Here is an 18,668-nt window from a genome sequence, read left to right as displayed (position 1 = left end):
AGTTGTCCACGACTTAGTTCCGTCTTCAATATGAAGACATCATGGCTTCCCGTAAGCCTAAGGGAAGGCCTTAGATGTGCCTATTCCAATCAACCAACTCTTCCCAGAACCTTACTACGAAATCGAATTCCCTTGTCATCACCTTCGAGATCCTTCACAACCACTTCACAACTTCGAGACAGCATTGCGGCTCCGGAAATAAATTTCCCAGATGAAGGAGGAAGAGAGACCGGGGAGCAAGGGCCACCGAAGTTCTACGCACGCCTTGTTCCTTATTCGCCATCTTATTTCACGGCTCAACCTTCATATACCGATAACCTTCTCCACTTACAAAGCCTCTTGCGCAAATACTCAAAACTCCCTGTTGTACAACCAGGAGAGGCGCCGCGTGTGGCATGGAGATCTCTTATGGAATATAGAGACCAAACTGGAGAGGCAGTGCGGTCATCAAAATATCATAAGATTGTGGAGACACTGCATCGACTCAATCACATTCATCCATCTGTGATGCCCCCAGATGTGAAGGAGGTTATCAACATTTACAAACGCGATATAAATCCACACGAGAATCTCGCAAAACCTATACCCATTGATTCATTTGGGCGGGCACTAGGAGTTGGAAGGAGGAAATCATCTGTGGCGAGAGCGTACTTGGTTGAGGGCACAGGGGAGGTACTTATTAATGGGAAAACACTGGCGGATGCTTTTGGCAGACATCATGATAGGGAAAGTGCCATTTGGGCTTTGAAGGCCACGGATAGAATTGATAAGTATAATCTTTGGGCCCTGGTTAGTGGAGGTGGAACTACAGGGCAAGCGGAAGCTTTGACGTTAGCGGTGGGGAAGGCTTTACTTTCACATGAACCGGCTTTGAAGCCTGCATTGCGAAGGGGTAAGTTCTTTGTATTTCATCACATTACCCACCCCCGATCTATAAAAACGAGTCACTACTTGGAGCATGAAATACTAACATATTCTCCAGCCGGATGTGTAACTCGTGATCCAAGAAGAGTGGAGAGAAAGAAGCCAGGTCATGTCAAGGCCAGAAAGATGCCTGCCTGGGTCAAGAGATAATTTCATATGTATTTTCTTGTATCAATACATATGCTGTATGGGTTTCTGTAGCTTGGTATATTCAAGACATAAGAAATATGAAAACGAACGAATACCCGTTAATATTCCAACATATATTCCAGACATCGATATCACAATTTCAGACATTTCTCTAGGCCATATTCTAAAGCAAGTCAGCATGTCGGTAATCATGTGAAATCGTGAACTGTTTCATTATAACATCAATCTGTCAGAAGGTATCGCATACCTCACACCAGCAAGTGCAGCTATCTTTCAGCCTCAGACATCCTATTCAAAAGCTAGCAGCCCCTCTTACCCCAAAACGTACCTACATTACATGGCAATTGCTTTTTCATTCTCCAAACCCCATGCTCGCACATGCACATTATGCATCCAAGACTAGATAGAATAAATAAATCTTTCCTACCAATCACAAAAGCCACCTTCCTATTTAGCCAATCTATATTTATCACCCGTCATTCACGCATATGGAGTGCAACCCTAGCACAACCATCATATCCAATATTCGATATCCCTAGAAAGAACTTCATTCATCCTCATCCTTTCCTTTCCCTTCTTCCCTCAAACAATCCCATCCATATCAGATTCAACGGTTGATCATTAGGTACTACTACCATCACAGTTATCATTACCATTACCACATACCATTAAAAACCCAACTTCAATAAATCAAGAATAAAACAAAACAAAACAACCAAGAAAAAGAAAAGCTCGGCCCGTCCAATATCCATAAGACAGCGTCGCATTATCATCTCATCCATCCACTTATCAGATAACCCCCTATCCCAATTTCGCTTCTTTCCTCAATCCTCCCGCTCCCGGCCCAGGGTTTATTTTTTATTTTTTTTTCTGCCTCCCGTTTATATCCCCATTCAATCGCTTCCGCATCTATATCCTTGCTGTGCTTTCTGGGGTATATATTATTCTATATTCTATATTCTATATTCTATATTCTATATTCTATATTCTATATTCTATATTCTATATTCTATATTCTATATTCTATATTCTATATTCTATATTCTATATTCTATATTTCATATTTTAGATATGCATCCAGCGTCACTCATCTATCTCACTTACTGTATTCTATCTCGCTAGATTAACCCATGATGATGATGCTCACGAATACTCCCTTTATATATATAATCCTAGACACCAGCCACAGACAACTGTACAATACTACAACCACACAAACCTGTTTCCTTTCTCTTTTTTTTAACTTCCCGATACATGAATCTGGTAATTAAATAACTAATCTACTCTAAAGTGACACTATTAATATAGATATAAATATATAGATTACTCTTAATATCATCATTCATTTACAATATACAATCTTACATCTTACAATCAATTAAATCATCTCGCCAATCTCGCCCAATATATCCCAACCCATCCCAATCTATATTCTTGCATCTTCCACTCCCGCCCTATTCCAAGATTCCAAGTTCCCCCTCGCACGACGCATTTCCCGATCAGTTCTAACTTCTCATCACCCTTTGCCTCATACTTCACCTCACCCTGCCCCACACAAGATCTCAAACCCATCCATCCATCCATCCATCCATCCATCCATCCATCCATCCATACATCCATACATCACCATCAATCCCACAGTAAAATCTCCGTCGTCATTCCATCCTCATCCCCATCCCTATCCCCAGTCCCTAAAGAAAATAAACAAATACACCCACACACGACCCAACCCATCCACACCCCAGTGCAATTCCAATCCCACACATACCCACCCCCTCTCCCTTCCCCTTCCCATTACCCTTCCCATTACCCTTCCCCTTCCCATTACCTTCCCCCGTACTCACCCTTCCATCCATGTGCCGTCTGTCCGAATACTACGTCCACATCCCACCATCCCTCAAACATTCAATACATATACAAATATATACACAAACACACATATGCAAGCATACACACCATACCCACAACTAATCCTCACCCTCATCCTCACCCTCACATGTACATATCCTATCATCTCACCTCATCTCATTGCATGACAATACCTACATTCCATCATATTTCACTTTCATATCAGATCCTATCTAAACCCCATCGCATAGCATCTAATCCCATCTAATATAACCTAACCTGAGCTGATCCCATCCCATCCTAAATCCTCTCCTGTAAACACATCCCCCCACCCACAAGCTAAGCGATGGGATGAACATATACAGTATAATAACTAATAACCAACCAACCAACTATCACCAACCCGCCAACATTTACTCATAAAAACAACCCACATATTTTCCGTACCGAAAGAAACCCCTTCCTTTGGCATTTAATAATAACAATAATAAAAATAACAAAAAAATAATCTCTTCTTTAAATTTTCAAAAGATCCTATTTCATTTACAGTACATGTATACAACAACTATATCATTCCACAATCCATTGGTGCCCTGCTCTCCCCCAACCTGTATCCCCTAGCCCCCCCCCTCCTCATAAATCAACTCAAACATGCTCTTTCCCCTTCCCCCCGGCAGGCACTCATCTCTTCCGGCGTATCCATACGCATGCTAATTCAATTGCAATTAATTGCCGTCATGTCCTGATAGATATGACTTTAATACCCTAAAAGGTATATTAATCATTCGCTCCATAAACCCCCATACACCCTTTTTTGTTCGTTCAGTCCCGTGGGCCTAGAAGCCGATCTGTCATTCCATTGCATTCCTATCCTTGTGAGCCTAGTAGCCCCGTTAATTAATCATACTCCCGAGCCTAGAAGCCCTCCCATTGCACGGCAGCTCTAGTAAACCACTTCGTACAATATTATAATGAAAGAAAACAAGACGCTAAAAACATCCATTCATTCATGTACCCCATGCTTTCCCAAATCATTTGCGAACCAGAACCTTCCCACCTTTCCTTTTACATCATACAAACATCGTAATAAAAGAAGCATTGCGCATAGAAACATTGAAACGTAGCTTCATCGAAAAATCAGAATGCCGCCCACCCGCAAATAGTCCGCCAGTGACAATCCCTTCACCTTATGCATGCAGAGAACCACCAACACCAAAATGTCAAATCGAGAAGACGAAATCAAGTTTCCCATCCAAGTATTAGCACCACATGAAGTGGTCCTGATTAGCAGGAAAGAAAGAAGTTAAATCTCGATATTGACAAAGCAAAACGAAGAATTGGAGTAAAATAACGCCGCGGAGAAAGAAATGTAAGTTTATGCTTTACAGTGGTATATCAAAACAGAACTTTTTCAAGTAGGGGAGAACAGGAGCGAAAAGTGGTAAAAGAAGATATACTGTTATCATGGTGGCGCTCGACCGACGTTGGGGTTCGCGGGTGCGCCTTCATCAGGGGTCCCAGGCCCTTCAAGGTTTTCTTGGAGTTGTTTGCAGCTCATGAGAACTAAATCATAGTTAATAAATAAACCACCATTAGGAGTTCTGCTATTCTTCTGGACTTACTATCCATGATTTGCGACTCCCCAACCCCATATTGATAGTCCACCAAACCGTATTTTTCGACAGAATCGCACATTCGTGTTAAGTTGGTTCCCATTTTACCAATAAACTCCAAGGACATGAGTGTTTGCGGTGGCTGTATGCGCTGACCTGATTCGAGAAAATCGTGCTGCCTAGTAAAGATGCTCAACCACGCGGCATTGAATTCGTTCCATAGTCGAAGTCGGTCGCCATGAAGCGCAGCTTCGTCTACAGTGAGGCCTTCATCAGAAACTATTAGTGGATGAGATTGAACAGAGGAAATCTTAACCTACCTAACTCTGCTACGTGCCCGAGTAGCCACTCCGAAACCTCAAGTAAAGACGAACTTGCTTCAGCAAGGCGAAGATCAATGATGTTCTTGAAGATTTGCTTGAGAGCCGTCTGATAAGTCGAATAGGCTTCCTCCATGCCCCCTGCCCCTTGTTGCTGCAGGTTTCCGGTGTCCATAACGTCGGCTGTTCCCGATGCTTGACTCATTCCACTTAATCCTACGGGTGCCGAATATGATTGTTGAATCAATGTGGTGCGATCTCCTGGGCTTTGTTGGTGATGTTGGTAAGGTGTAGATGAGTTTGAGGAAGCGTACTGCTGAGTACCTGGGGTATTGGTTGGGTCATTTGAGAGGTAGGGCGCAGCCACATCCGGCATCATTTGCATTGCTGCAGGTTGCCGCCCCTGAAATTGCGGACTGTCATAGATGCCGTTTTGTGGAGTTTGTTGTGTGACACTGTTGTACATCATTCCGGCGTTATAATCCGAGAAACTTGATTGTTGCCTTTGGTCTGGAGGATAATTGGATGAGTATTGCAAAGGATTTGACGAAATACCTGCCGAGAAATTCGAAGTTGGCTCGTAGTACCCAGGAGTGGTATATGCTGAAGCGGGACCGACTCCACGGTTCATTGATGGTGACCCTGTCGCCGGTCCAGATCGATGCCTATCCGATATGGAGTATGGAATGCCACGACCTTGACTCTGGTCTGAAGCATATCTGGGATCCTGAGCAGAATATGGTGGCTCATTCTGCCTTCTTCGACGGCTATTGTCGTCCATTCTCTCCTCTCCAATTCAAAAGTGTACAGACTACTTTCCACCGACTAATCCAATCGATGCGCCACCCACACGGAATCTGGCGTTGAGTGCAAGAGGGCCAGCTTGATGATTCGGTCTCGGTGGAGGTTTCAATAGGTTCTTCTCGCTGCAATTTCGACGCGTTTTACCTATCTTATTGCTCGATACTAAATTCCGCAGTCTTTATACCCCTGTCAATGGTATCCATGAAGCCAAGGGGGGAAGAGGGTTTAGTTACCTGGTGTCTTGCAGATAGCAGCTTTGGGAGAGAAAATTTGAGATTTATTTTTGCTCAGAACGCCCCAGCAAGTTTTGTGTCGTGGTCTGAGTATTTTCGTCGGGATAAAGAAGGGCGTGGAAAGAAGATATGAGAAGGTGAGCACCTTGAGGTGATCGACTCCAGCACTTGGACAACAATTAGATGAAATTGACGGCGATGACCGAGTGCTAGATTGATCAATGATAGGTTGCTAGCACGGTTTCGTTCAAGAGAACAGAAATGCAGCGGAAATAAGGTGTCAAATCGAGTTTCTCCTATGGTTCAGACCTCGTCACTCACTCCTAGGACTATCCTTGACTTTCAATACAAGCAAGTCCCCTGTGAAATATAGCTTATAGGGCAAATAGCACTAGGGTGTCGAGTTAACGTCGACGGTTCCTCTCAATTTGATTTTGCTGCAATTTGACCGCGGGCTGGATGGCGGGCGGGTGTAACTATGGAGGGGCTTTTCGACTTTACTCTGGCGTTGTAAGGGAGGAGAACCAGGTTCATGGATAAATTAAGATGTGCAACCAGCCAATTCTCTTCCAAGTTTCTAGAAGATCTAGAAGAAGAAGAAGAAGAAAAAACGAATCGATCGATGATGCTAATGTGATGGTATCTTCAAATAGAATCAAGTCAAGAAAAACTCTATAACACTCAAATCTGGTAATGGCTGGAGCGCACGATGTTGTTGAAGATTAGACCATGTGAATGAACTTTGAATGTATCGTCGGGCCGAATTCAAATACAGGAATAATTGGGAAATAAATCAAGTCGTCTCTTACCTTCTTCCCTTCCCTGAGGAATATCAGAAGACGTTGAAGGACGATGTGATCCGTGAACAAGTTTGGTCTACGAGGCAGGAAAGTGTCGATAATTTCTTTCCTATGCTTGTGCATGAATTGATGGCTGACTGTCGGAGATCAATGCTCATTCATGCACCTGACTTGGGTCAGCTCCCGATTCTTTGGGTTTAGAAAATTTCGAATCGTGAAGTCGAGATAGAGTTATGGGGATGAGATGAAAGAAATGTCACTATACGACATACTTTTTGGGATGGTTTGACTGCAGTGGCGGGTCAAGATGAGAAGGCGCCGTTGGGTTCCAGGTTCCTTCCTCAAATCTTAATGGAACTTTAAAGCTCCTCTGGTGTCTGAGCACACTCTGACTACTCAAACGTCGGACCTTGGACGGATACTGTGTTTAGTTTAAAATGCAAAGAACGTGCAGTATTGTTTGGAAGGCGATGGTGTTGAGATGGTGAAGTAGGCTAATCAAACATGTAGAGTGGTGAAGGGAACTTCTCGTGTTGGATCTATCGTTTGACGATACGGTAGATATACCTTCCTTCAAGTCAACACCTTTCCTTTGGAGATCCTCGTTAAGGCACGGACGGATCTTTCAATTAAAAGTGTTGGAAACTTGCTATCAAAGTACGAATGGCACTAACAGGACCGAGTGAGGTGCGTGAGGATACTACAGATAGTGTACAGTAAGCTTTAGATCATCTAACCGTGTCCATACGCCTCTCCATGTATGTACTCATTTATTCATTCCACTTATTCATTCATTCATACATTCATTCATTCATTCATTGATTACCAGCCATTCCATCGAAGCGCATGGCCTAGACGGATGGCCGAATGATGGTTAGATAGATATGAAGAGAAGGTTATACTGACATGTTTGACACTTCGGTATGACTTTGTGACTTAAAGCTGTTCCAAATTTTAGGTCCGCGTGCTTTGATTCTGATGATTCTGACTATACTCAAACTGACCTAAGTATGTCGAGAATTATTCCACCGCTGGTAACCAATCAATCGACCTGGAATGCTCCGAGATATTTGCCTCACACCAGCCACTTTTCGAAGTCAGACTACTGTCAGGTACGGTGCGTTGGCGGTAGTAGATAGACACGGCTGCAAAGTTGATTACTGTCTGGCTAAAGCGAACTAAGGTTCGAATTCTCAAGAATAAAAACTTGTTCTGTTATGTCTGTTGGTCTGAATTTAACTAAAACGTACTCGGTGGCTGGCTGGAAAGCGGAGACTTGGGACTAGAGCAAGCGCAATTACTCGTTAAAGCCAATGAGATGGTAGACCTCGTCAATCGTTATTCTAGAGCGACGAATGGTGTGAACAAGAACGATATGGTGGAGAAAGAGGGTCCAAGTAATCTATGCAATAGTGTCGATTCAACGAGGCGGGTGAGGATAGGAAGCAAGATGGTGATGTTAAAAAGTGTGGGGAGGGAATCTATTTTCCGGTAGGGCCTTCGCTGCTAATATGTAAGTGTGCAGTCATGCAATTAGATATGCAGTTGATCAAAAGAGGTTCAGTTAGCTCTCTCTCGCTCTTATAAATCTGGATCCACCTCAAATCGTAATGTATCAATAATATCAATTTCCTTTTCTCTCTTCAGGGCAACAGATACGGTAGGTAGATGGAACATTGAGTATGGGTAACCTTTTTGGCTTTAGATGCCGGAGCTTTAGTCGATCAGGCGTAACGCTAAGACGTGAGATCGCCAGATGAGGCGACGAGGCAATGCTTAGGATGCGAGTTGTGATAGATGCTCGTGGATTTACAACAACAGAAAAATGTAAAGCATGACAGGAGGTTCATCGGATGGAGATAAAACAACCCCTAGATACCCAGCCGAATATTGGAAGGTCTGGGAATAGAGAAGGGGTTGACAGGGTTTCAAGACATGAATTGGAATTACTGGACGCGAAGGGAGAGTGAGATGAGTTGGAGCCTAGAAAAAAGTGTTTCTACCTAGATGGATATTTTAAGGACAGCTAGAGCATTTTCGGCGTCATTGAGCGTAGATTTGACTATCGGAAAGGATGGTATAGCACAATACCCAGGTGATTTGAGTCCGATTAGTGCACCAAATGAGAAAGAGGAGGTTGATGGGGTTCAAAGTAGCGTTGTATTGGAAGGAGAAGGCCGAAGCAAGAAATACAGGGGAAACCGGATAGTTGGAAATAGACATACAAATATATGCCGCCTTCCCAGCATCGTGGTTCACTAGGGTTCAAATCGGAAGGAAGGAAGGAAGGAATGGAAGGCTGAAAAAAGAAAAGTATTTTCCGAGATCCCCGAATTGATTGGATAGCAATCATTTCTTTTCCTTTTTCATTCCCGAACTCCAGATACATGATCAATATATGGGAATAGGAGTGTATGGATTGTATGGATTCAGAAACACAGTTCACGGCAATCGACCGACTATGGAAAGTGACTTGGTTGTGAAGAAGAACCTAGAAGGACGATCAAGTTGAAGAGTAGGAATCTGTAGGATCCGACACTGAGTAGGTGGTGTAGGTCTTTTCGTCGAGAAATTAGGCCTGCGCGACTCATCAAAGTAAGAAGCATGTAAAAGCTAGAACAGCTATACGATGGATCCCTGAGATTACCAAGGTGAAAATTCCACATTTATTCTGTAGGTAGGTACCAGGTGCACCGGTATGAAATCATTAAAGGACGCTGACTGGGTGCTTTTCGTCATTTGATGCCGGTAACAACAAATGAGAGTACTCCGTGTATATGCTCGGAAATGTTAATCTCGAAACACTTGTGCCAAGTTTTGTTCTGAAGCTGGAATTTGGCGGGGGGGGAGGGGGCAGAGTTTGTGAAGCAACAATATCTCAAGTACGTACTAGATAGATACTTTTCTAAGTCTAAAATTATTTTCACTGAACATCCGGACCATCCCAGTCGCTCGAATTCCGACAATTATTTCAATTTCAGGCTTTTCCAGGTACTGGGTGCTTTTAGACAACTGTTAGACACCCACTAAAGTAGCCTTTTAGGTACACTCGTATAGTACACACGGTATACACAGTGCAGAGTATAGGCGTCTTTCGGGCTCTTCACAGAAACTATTCTGCGGACAGCGATTTTCCCTGAAACATTTATCGCAAGGGTCTCGGTCGGGCGTAAGACTCATATTTTTGGTGCGTGGTAGGTAGGTTAACTAATAATTTGTTCCGTTTTCGAGAAGAAGAAAAATTATATCCATGTACCTGGTCTGTCGTCAAAATAAGCCGTATCTATCAATGAGCGAAAGTGAAAAATTAAAAAATTAAAAAATAAACATTATATAAAATCTTTAATATTTTATTAATAAAAACTCTTTCGATAATTTACTATTATAAATTATAAATTTTTAAAATCTAAGTTTTTTATTTAATTTTATATATTTTTCTTAATATTTATAATCAATCTAACGGATAACCTTTAATTATCCTCGTAGTATATATTACATATACCTTCTGACTAAAATACGAAAACGATATTAACTAATTAAATTATCTACAAAACATATCCCAGCCATGAAGGTTTTCCCCTTCCCCTCAGAAAAGATCTACACAGGCCTCTCCATCAAATCAATTCGAAAGAAAGACTCAGTAGATGATCGATTTGAAACTTTGTTACCTTTTAGACACTTTCTTCTAGCAAAATCATGTCGGCTTCTTGGCCCAAACCTTCCAAAAGGGGTCTGACTTGAATGCAAAATTTCAAATTGAAAGTCATACGATCCACCAATCAATCTTATTTCAATTCCAAGTGTGCAACTTGCCAGCACGTATTACCTACCGATTATTGTTATTTCAATCTCTGTGTGACTTGACCAATCGCACGTGCCGGTAAATGCTCAGAGCTTCCACTAATCACCAATCTGAGACTCCACGACTCCCATGATTCCCACTCCTCCCATGAAATCCAACTTCCAATATCTTTTTTGGTGCTGTCGAACATTCAGCTAGTAAGCCACAATAAATGCGGTTTCTAGATCATTTACTATTTAGGTAGTCTCTTCCGACCAAGTCCCGTCAAGATTCAAAATACTTGGAGATATCTCATACACGAGTCAAGAGATTTGCCAAGCTGAACCTCAAGCCAGCCAAACGCGGATATTCATGGATGCTCTTACAACCAGGGATCGACGCCATTTGTCCTATTCTTGAACCTTTCCATCCGCTTATCTGCACAGGGTCACTACGATGCTACGCAGAGTTGTGAGCGATTCCCAAGCACTCTGTTTCTGCATGAATGTTCGGAAACATTGAATTATGCGATGAAGCAATTCAATAGCCAGAGATCAGAATAGACAACCTTCAAATCGTAGTCAGGGGTTCGCTCGCAAGTTCATCCAGAATAGACAGACACGCTTATTCTAGGTGACATGGATCAACAATTGAAACATGCAAAAGAACTCTTTACCCGCCTCAATGTTTTCGCAAGGCAGATGCCGGCTTGACCACCCACGACTCCACGAGGCGTCCACCATACCCGTCCTCACGTTTCTTCTTAGACGGCAAATGGTTCAACTGTAGGGGAGCTTAGATGGTGTTCTTCTAGGAAATCCCTTGATAATCCACGTGTACCTGAGGATTCCACTTGCAATAGGGCTTTCGTGAAAGATCAACTGTCGGACCGTTTATATCCACATTACGGTTAGCAGGTTTCTGTCTTAGGATGAAAATGCGATCAGGTCAGAATTCGATATACCAATACCATGCATGCTCTACTAGCCATATTACTGCAGATTTTCTTCTCATTCAGGTACTCATCGGAAATACCGAGTATGCGCATTGGTCAGCATTACCTGACATGTCGATATAATATTCTAAATGATATTGAGGATGCAACGTCATGTTCAGGTCATGCCTCAATGATGCGAGCGATTATTGTCAAACAAACGAAAGAAATGCGACTTGACGCAACCTACTGTACGAACCCGTAGCGGTCTCACACCCCTGATCTACTATGGATATTAGCTGCTTCTGCGACCTTTCAACTCCGAGACACCACACCCCTTATCATTTGGCGAGATCTCAAAAGTTTGAAATAGAAGTCAAACAGAGGCTGTATGCACAGACCATTTAATGACTAGGCTGCGATGTCAGAAGATTCAGTCAATCTTCTAGAAGCTCCAGCTTCCCCCTTGCCGGATTATTTCTAGAACATCATGTTTTTATTTGACTCCTAACTGGGGACTTTGAACCAATGGCGACGGCGACCCCTTCAAGATGTTTCAACATTCCCTCTATCATTTTTGTTGCCTATTCGAGTACCTTGGCCTTATACTCTTTGGGGTGAAAGGCCAAGCGTGCACGCAGCACAACGTTCGAGCCGAGTCTGCTGAGAACGATTTTTTATTGCATTTTGCACCAAAAAAAAAGATAATAATTAAAAGCAATTATGCATTCAGTCAACGAGATAACCTTACCCTTCTTTCTTGGTGGCGAAAGAAACACAGTCCGAATGTATATCGTAGTCTAGAGCAACACCCCGCATATGTGGCGTATATGTCAATCACTCAAATCATCACTTAAATTATGCATATTGAGACTCCACGCTACACCCTACCTAAATATACCATGTACTCTAAACTTAACTAAGTTCTTCTGTCATGACAATTGATTCATCACACTGATAAAACGATGATACCTAGTAGATGGGCATGCGGCACTGAGATATTTCTATCGAACGCCGCAATATTTCAGCCAGTAATTTTGGCGAACATGTTCGTCTTGACAATCAGAAGACCCAGTGAGGAAATCCTTCAGCTGCATCTTAAATGGCATACTAAAGGTAGATACGGTGCATTAAATCGACGTAGAGAACTGAACTCCGATAATGGGAGGCTACACTGCTGGATAGCTTATCATACATTTTTCTTTCATCCAATTGATGTCTACGCAACTACAAGGTAGTTTGCTGACAATTTATCCTGTCAGTGAACACTGAGCTACAGTGACCTTGTGAGAAGTTTGACTTCTGGACCTGACCTCCAACATGAAGCTTATGAGTAGACAAAAGTTTGCTGATTATACTCAATCTTCCGGGAGTCACCTACCTTGAAAGCTTCATGATTATGTTACATTTAAATTTCTGCGAAGTACAACTACCATCTCTACGGTGCTAGGATTCATACGAAACTTTTTATTGATTTTTATTGGAAGTGCAATACAGAGAGCAAGTCCAGTGCCAACATTGAAGAAATTGAAATCATGATGGGAATGGTTTGAGAATCTTGCCGATGAGATCCTAAAGTTGTTCTTAGTATTATAGTTAAATTGAGTATTTTGAACTTTAACGATAGCCATGTATACGTACTGATTACAGCTCTTCGTCTCGATATGTACACTTAACACAATGCTTCGGCGAGAAATATATATGTATCCTCTCCAGTCATTGTAACCGTACGAATTTCAACTCTTGAGTTCTGCTCCGCTCTATTCCCGTTAATATTGCAGGCACTGAATGTGAAAAGCTCAGCCATTTCAAGATCACGTATCATCTCAAACACTCAGATATTATATATAACATGGCAGTCTTATGTCATACATTCATTCATCCGATCTCTAATTAGCCTCGCTTGAATTCTCACTTCATGCTTTTGTTCTACCTACAGATTTATCACTTTGCCTTCAATACCTAGGTACTCGGAGATAATTTTCTCGTGTAATCACGTATCAAATCTGAACATTTCATAATCTCGCCGTCTTTCGAAATATCAATATAATAAGTATCATCACCACCTAAAGTGGTCTTCCCAAACCATCAGATGAAATAATCCATTTCCTCATATCAAAAATAAACATTGAAGTACCTATCTATCCTCCTATAACCATAATAATCCAAATTCTCAAACGCCTTCCCTCAAATTCATCAGCACTCTAATACTCAATCAACACGCTATCATCATTATCACAGACTCAAAACTCATTCTAGTCAGCCTACTTGGACACGGCATATAGAACATATCCTATATAATTCTATGCTCTTCCTCGTATATCCTTTCCTGCTTTGTAGAATATCATTCGTCATAATTATTAGATATCTAAAATCTATCCTTGATTATCCTCTGCCGTGATAATTAATTATTCTGTCCTATTTCATTTTTCTTATAAATATAATTAATTCATTATAATATACTTCCAGTCGTTTAATATTATTATCTTTTTGGATAATTATATAAAAGTTTTTAAATTTTATTTTTTTGATATTTATAAGTGTTATTTATAAATATAATTTTAATTTAGATTGTTATTGATTATTTTTTTGATTTATATTAATAAGAATTTAAATTTTTTATTTTGAATAAATAGTTAATTATAAATACCAATATTGAAAGTATAGATTATTATAATTATATTTTTGTTAAAAGGAATAGAAGTTACCGGTACTAATCACGTGTCGTGATTAGTAATACGGTTACCTAAACAGGCTAGATTAGACGAACCATAAGCAGGCATATTGGTCCCCTCAGAGGATACCAAGAGGAGATCTTAATATGCCTACACACGTAGTAATATAGCCAATATAGAGGCCTCTTCCACCCAATCTTTTAATAATTTTATTATTTAAAATTTTATTAAATATTAAAATAAATTCTTTATTATTTTATATTAATTTTATAGATTTAATAGATTTAATTTTAAATTTTAAATTTTAAATATAAAAATATTTAAATAAAGTACTATATTAGTAAATGTGATGGAAACCCCTGCTTTCCTCCCACCCTTATTGTATAAGAAACCTCAGGTACATTAACCATGTTCACACATGATACGATTACTCGGGATTAGTTGTTACGAGGTTTGCCGTCTAGATCACGTGGAAGTGCTCCAGGCTCTCGAGGTGGTTTATAACTAGGCGTCAAGCAGGGACTTAAAGTAATGACAATAATGCAATTCGTAACTAATAGTAGAGTATACTAAATGATTGATCTTGAGCACGAAGCTCTATACAAAGGAAATCCATCTTGATTATATAGTCCTTCATGCTTCTATGATTACTGGTGATCCTTCATGATCACCAGTGATCACCTATATCGTGATCCTTAGTGATCCTTAATGATCACCAGTGATCACCTATACCGTGATCCTTAATGATCACTACTGATCATTTGTGATCACGTGTCTTGGTAGTTGTGTAGCCCGTCGTAACATTAGTATACGATTTAGGTGGTCTGAGGATCAGATCCGAATAAGTACTATGTATCAATGGTTATCGGTAAAGTAAGATCACTGGAGGGATAAATATGACTTCCTTTTGCCTAGCCATTGCGGCTAGGTGTCACGATTCACCATTAGGATTAGTGTCTTGGGATGAAAAGGAATCACATGATAAGGAGCCCTGAGGAGCCAGAAAGCTCCTGGGGGCTCCCTTTATCGTTCATTATATAGTCAGAGTAGTTTCATAGCTTAGGAGCTTCGTGCTCAACTTAGTTATCAATTAGTTTACCCACATACTACTTGATCTAGTAACGAATTCACTTCCAAGTGAATACCAGTGATAAAGCCTTAACCCACAACTACCAACCAGACGAAACCTTAGGCAGCCGCTGCCTCCAGTACAGTATCGTTACAGTACCTCATCTAGTAAAAATATAATCTATTCTCCAAAATGTTACACTTTAGTTCTTTTTCCTCAAGTCCTTCAAGTAAAAAATCATTTCCACCTCCTTACAACCACTATTAAATATCTATCTACTACATACCTCGCACCCTCGTCTCTTTACCCACTTCTCTCCTTGATTCCTTTCCTTCTTCCCACTTCCCACATCCAGCCTCCCCACAACTCCCTCTATCAAACCCCCATCAAATCCCTCCCCTCCCCTCACCTCCTTTATATAAACCGCCAATACAACCCCCCACCCAAACCACCAACCCACCCACCCACACACCCACACATCCATCATCTTTCTAAACATAAATCCAAACACAGATCTCCAAGCATCAATCAACCAACCAACAAACGCCCGTTTGGCTTAGCGGTAAAGCGCATCACTAGTAATGATGAGATCCTAGGTTCGATTCCTAGAACGGGCATTTATCCATTCTCACATGCATAAATGTGAGGACTCAATTTTGTCCGATGTGTTAATAATATTGAGAAAGTAAGATTTTTCTTTGTCCCTCCTTTTCTTTTGTTTTGTAAATGGTAAAAACCCCTGTTTAGGAGAAAGTACAAGAGAATGCCTGTGGAGAGAAAAATAAGTGTTTACCATACAAAACTTTATGTAATATGGTGAGTGGGTGAATGTGTGGATAGGTTAGTGGGGACTCTGGTTGACTAACCGAGCTTCTCGTGATATGTGATGCTGGATAATCTCTCTCGTATTTGCTACCAGTATTGGTTGAGATTCCCACAGATGTAAATGAGATTCTCGAGGGGCCCCTGCAACACCAGCCCAATGAGCGACACTAAAGCCTGAATAAGAGAAGTGTAGCCATGTAGGTATCCCTCTGGCATCCTAACTCCCCCTTTTTCTTCTACCCATGCATTTCGCCTGCAACACTCGTCACCCACTCCCCTATCTTCCACCTCCTTCGCATGCCCCACTTACTCAAACACAAAAAGGGAAAAATACATACAACAGTGGGGATTCGCTGGTGATCACCCACCCAACTACTAATCCACCGATCTGAGGCTTGTGTATGGCAGAGCGGACGGGATGCCCAATTCTCCTCAGTCTATGATCGTATGTGGAGGAATCAGATAAAAGTGAGGTTATATGCAAAGGCTTTTGTGTTTCTGTATTGTTATGCATACCCACACTCTAACCGAGAATACCCCTTCACCCTGATACAGATCTCATCCTACAATGAGCTTCACAGAAATCCATCCATCCATCCATCCATCCATCCATCTGACTTCTCCGCCTTCCTTTTAATCATCTCTCTCCGTTGAATTCTTGTCGTACGAGCTCCTTATTAACCAAAACACCTGAAACTGTAATCCATCCACTTTAGCTTAAACTGTAAAGCGATCCTAGCACGCAGTTATCATAACCTAATTCAACAGATGTATACATAGTTCCTTACGTGGACTTTACTTCAAGTGCGTCTGCATCTGCTATCAAAACCTCCTGGTTACTAGCCGACAACCGAAACCTAAAAATAAGCCTCAAATTAAAAACAAAGCAAGTAACCCCCAAACAAGAAGTAGAAGCCAGTGCGTAGTCTCCCCCACTCTCGTGATCAATAAAACGGTAGTGAGTAGAATTTGTTGCACATCTGATAATTCGGACCGACCACGGGCCGGCAAGGGTTCGTAGAAATCAGGGGACCATTCAACAAAAATGGCCTGACTCTTACGAGGGTCAAAGCTAGGCAGGTAAGAAAGGCTGTACAAATTAAGGGCCCATACATGTAAGGCTGCATAACCACTCCTGTGGTAAGCCCATATATATGCTGTCCCCTCGGTCAAGCCTCATGAAATTTATACAAACATTGTGAAGAGCTATCTTGGACCCCTGTAAGGAGAAAATTACATTTTCCGCTCATTAGATACTAGCTGATAGGAAGTGGCTAGCGAAAACTAGATAAACAACTATATATGAGAAATGTTTGCTTAAGGATCAACACATAAAGCCAAGTCCGCAAGCCGCATAATATGACCATGAACACTAGCTCATGAACCGAACTCCGAAAAATGAACTCCCTTACTGATGTGCACAAGGAACAAACAACAAAGCAGCCCAGTAAAGAGACTATCACATTCTTTTGGAGTTAAGTAGAAAAAAGCTGTGTCCTGAACATCTACCTAAGCACACACTTTCAATGCATATCAAAAAACCTAGTTTTGATAATCGATCCGCTGAAAGAACTCAACCATGTCCTGCATCTGAGTTATTTGTGCTGTACTCTGATTTGATTCGGTGTTTGAAAATATGTGTTGTTGGCTATATTACTGATCTCTCATCTCTCTTCCATGATCTCAAATCAAAATTGATCTACCACATCCATTAGTAAAGTTACGCCAGTAAAGTACAGAAATATTGTCATCCAACACAAATAAAAGAGTCAAACTCACCTAATGTCATACTCATAGACACATCCGTGTTCTCTACCATCTTTGTGAACTCCTCAAAACTAATCTTCCCATCCCTATCCAAATCTGCCTCCATAATTGTCTTGTCGACAATTTGCTGTAATTGTTGATCCTTCAAATTACTTCCCACCATCATCTTCAAAACGATGAATAATTCCCCATTGCTTATGTATCCATCACGATCAATATCATAGACCTTGAATGCGAATCGGAGCTTTTGTTCCTTGTTTCCTTTACTACTAAATGCGCTGAGCCCACTAACGAATTCCTGAAAATCGACATCTCCACCTCCATCCTCATCGAATATGGCGATCATTCTGCAAGACGGGAAAGAATTAGTATCGATCTCATGTCAGGCAATTGTGCGTGATAGCCCGAAGTAGAGAAGATAGACAGACACACCTAGTAGCTAGAGGATTTGATGAGATTTGCGGAAGGCTGAGAAACTCCTCACGTTCAATGGTACCAGAGTTATCCTGTAGAAATAGCTTCCATTAGCCCTCCTTGACTCAACACAATTTCCACACTTCTTGAGCTTTACAACCAGCATACTGAGTACACCGCTGAAGCAGATTATTGCGCACCTTATCCAACTTCATAAAACGTTTTCTTAATCTATCAACCTCATCTCGATCAACTACCTCGCACCCAAGATTAGCGCTGAAGTCCTCCAATAACCAGTCAAAGACAGTAATTTAGAAGAGTGTATTTTCCGCACAGTTAGACCCTTGCACAATATTCTCCAATACTGCACTGCTTGTATTTCCCATCTTGACGGATTATATTTATTCGGGGTGTGACTGTTTGCGTGATGTGTAATTATTCGTTCGTAGTAAGGTTGCTGAAGGAAAGAAGGTGGTCGCGATACTTGGTAGTGAGGTTGGTGAAGTAAAGC

The 18,668-nt window shown here is 41.3% G+C and overlaps 6 protein-coding genes and 1 non-coding gene across 7 annotated transcripts; 3 read left to right on the top strand and 4 right to left on the bottom strand.

The window, feature by feature from the left end:
- Positions 1-41: 41 nt before the first annotated feature.
- Positions 42-1,074, top strand: SS1G_00219 (hypothetical protein; the record flags this gene model as incomplete). Its single annotated transcript, XM_001598083.1, has 3 exons — positions 42-51; positions 614-892; positions 983-1,074. 3 exons carry the CDS (start codon positions 42-44, stop codon positions 1,072-1,074), a joined length of 381 nt encoding a protein of 126 aa, XP_001598133.1.
- A 1,629-nt stretch (positions 1,075-2,703) lies between these two features.
- Positions 2,704-2,930, bottom strand: SS1G_00218 (predicted protein; the record flags this gene model as incomplete). Its single annotated transcript, XM_001598082.1, has 2 exons — positions 2,704-2,765; positions 2,843-2,930. 2 exons carry the CDS (start codon positions 2,928-2,930, stop codon positions 2,704-2,706), a joined length of 150 nt encoding a protein of 49 aa, XP_001598132.1.
- A 1,454-nt stretch (positions 2,931-4,384) lies between these two features.
- SS1G_00217 (hypothetical protein) lies at positions 4,385-5,636 on the bottom strand (the record flags this gene model as incomplete). Its single annotated transcript, XM_001598081.1, has 3 exons — positions 4,385-4,485; positions 4,545-4,790; positions 4,856-5,636. 3 exons carry the CDS (start codon positions 5,634-5,636, stop codon positions 4,385-4,387), a joined length of 1,128 nt encoding a protein of 375 aa, XP_001598131.1.
- A 3,063-nt stretch (positions 5,637-8,699) lies between these two features.
- Positions 8,700-8,954, top strand: SS1G_00216 (predicted protein; the record flags this gene model as incomplete). The annotated part of the gene is made up of 1 exon (XM_001598080.1): positions 8,700-8,954. The coding sequence occupies one exon, from the start codon at positions 8,700-8,702 to the stop codon at positions 8,952-8,954; it is 255 nt and encodes an 84-aa protein (XP_001598130.1).
- A 1,638-nt stretch (positions 8,955-10,592) lies between these two features.
- On the bottom strand, positions 10,593-12,226 carry SS1G_00215 (predicted protein; the record flags this gene model as incomplete). The annotated part of the gene is made up of 5 exons (XM_001598079.1): positions 10,593-10,673; positions 10,792-10,924; positions 11,219-11,256; positions 11,667-11,685; positions 12,159-12,226. The coding sequence occupies 5 exons, from the start codon at positions 12,224-12,226 to the stop codon at positions 10,593-10,595; spliced, it is 339 nt and encodes a 112-aa protein (XP_001598129.1).
- A 3,470-nt stretch (positions 12,227-15,696) lies between these two features.
- Positions 15,697-15,768, top strand: SS1G_14612. The gene has a single exon. It is a non-coding gene; the product is annotated as a tRNA-Thr (tRNA).
- A 1,896-nt stretch (positions 15,769-17,664) lies between these two features.
- Positions 17,665-18,543, bottom strand: SS1G_00214 (calcineurin B subunit; the record flags this gene model as incomplete). Its single annotated transcript, XM_001598078.1, has 5 exons — positions 17,665-17,675; positions 17,756-18,090; positions 18,176-18,249; positions 18,358-18,410; positions 18,492-18,543. 5 exons carry the CDS (start codon positions 18,541-18,543, stop codon positions 17,665-17,667), a joined length of 525 nt encoding a protein of 174 aa, XP_001598128.1.
- Between the last annotated feature and the right edge of the window lie 125 nt (positions 18,544-18,668).

Source organism: Sclerotinia sclerotiorum, genomic scaffold, assembly GCF_000146945.2.
Source record: "Sclerotinia sclerotiorum 1980 UF-70 scaffold_1 genomic scaffold, whole genome shotgun sequence".
Classification (NCBI taxonomy): Eukaryota; Fungi; Ascomycota; class Leotiomycetes; order Helotiales; family Sclerotiniaceae; genus Sclerotinia; species Sclerotinia sclerotiorum.
This window is presented reverse-complemented; position numbering and strand designations above follow the sequence as displayed.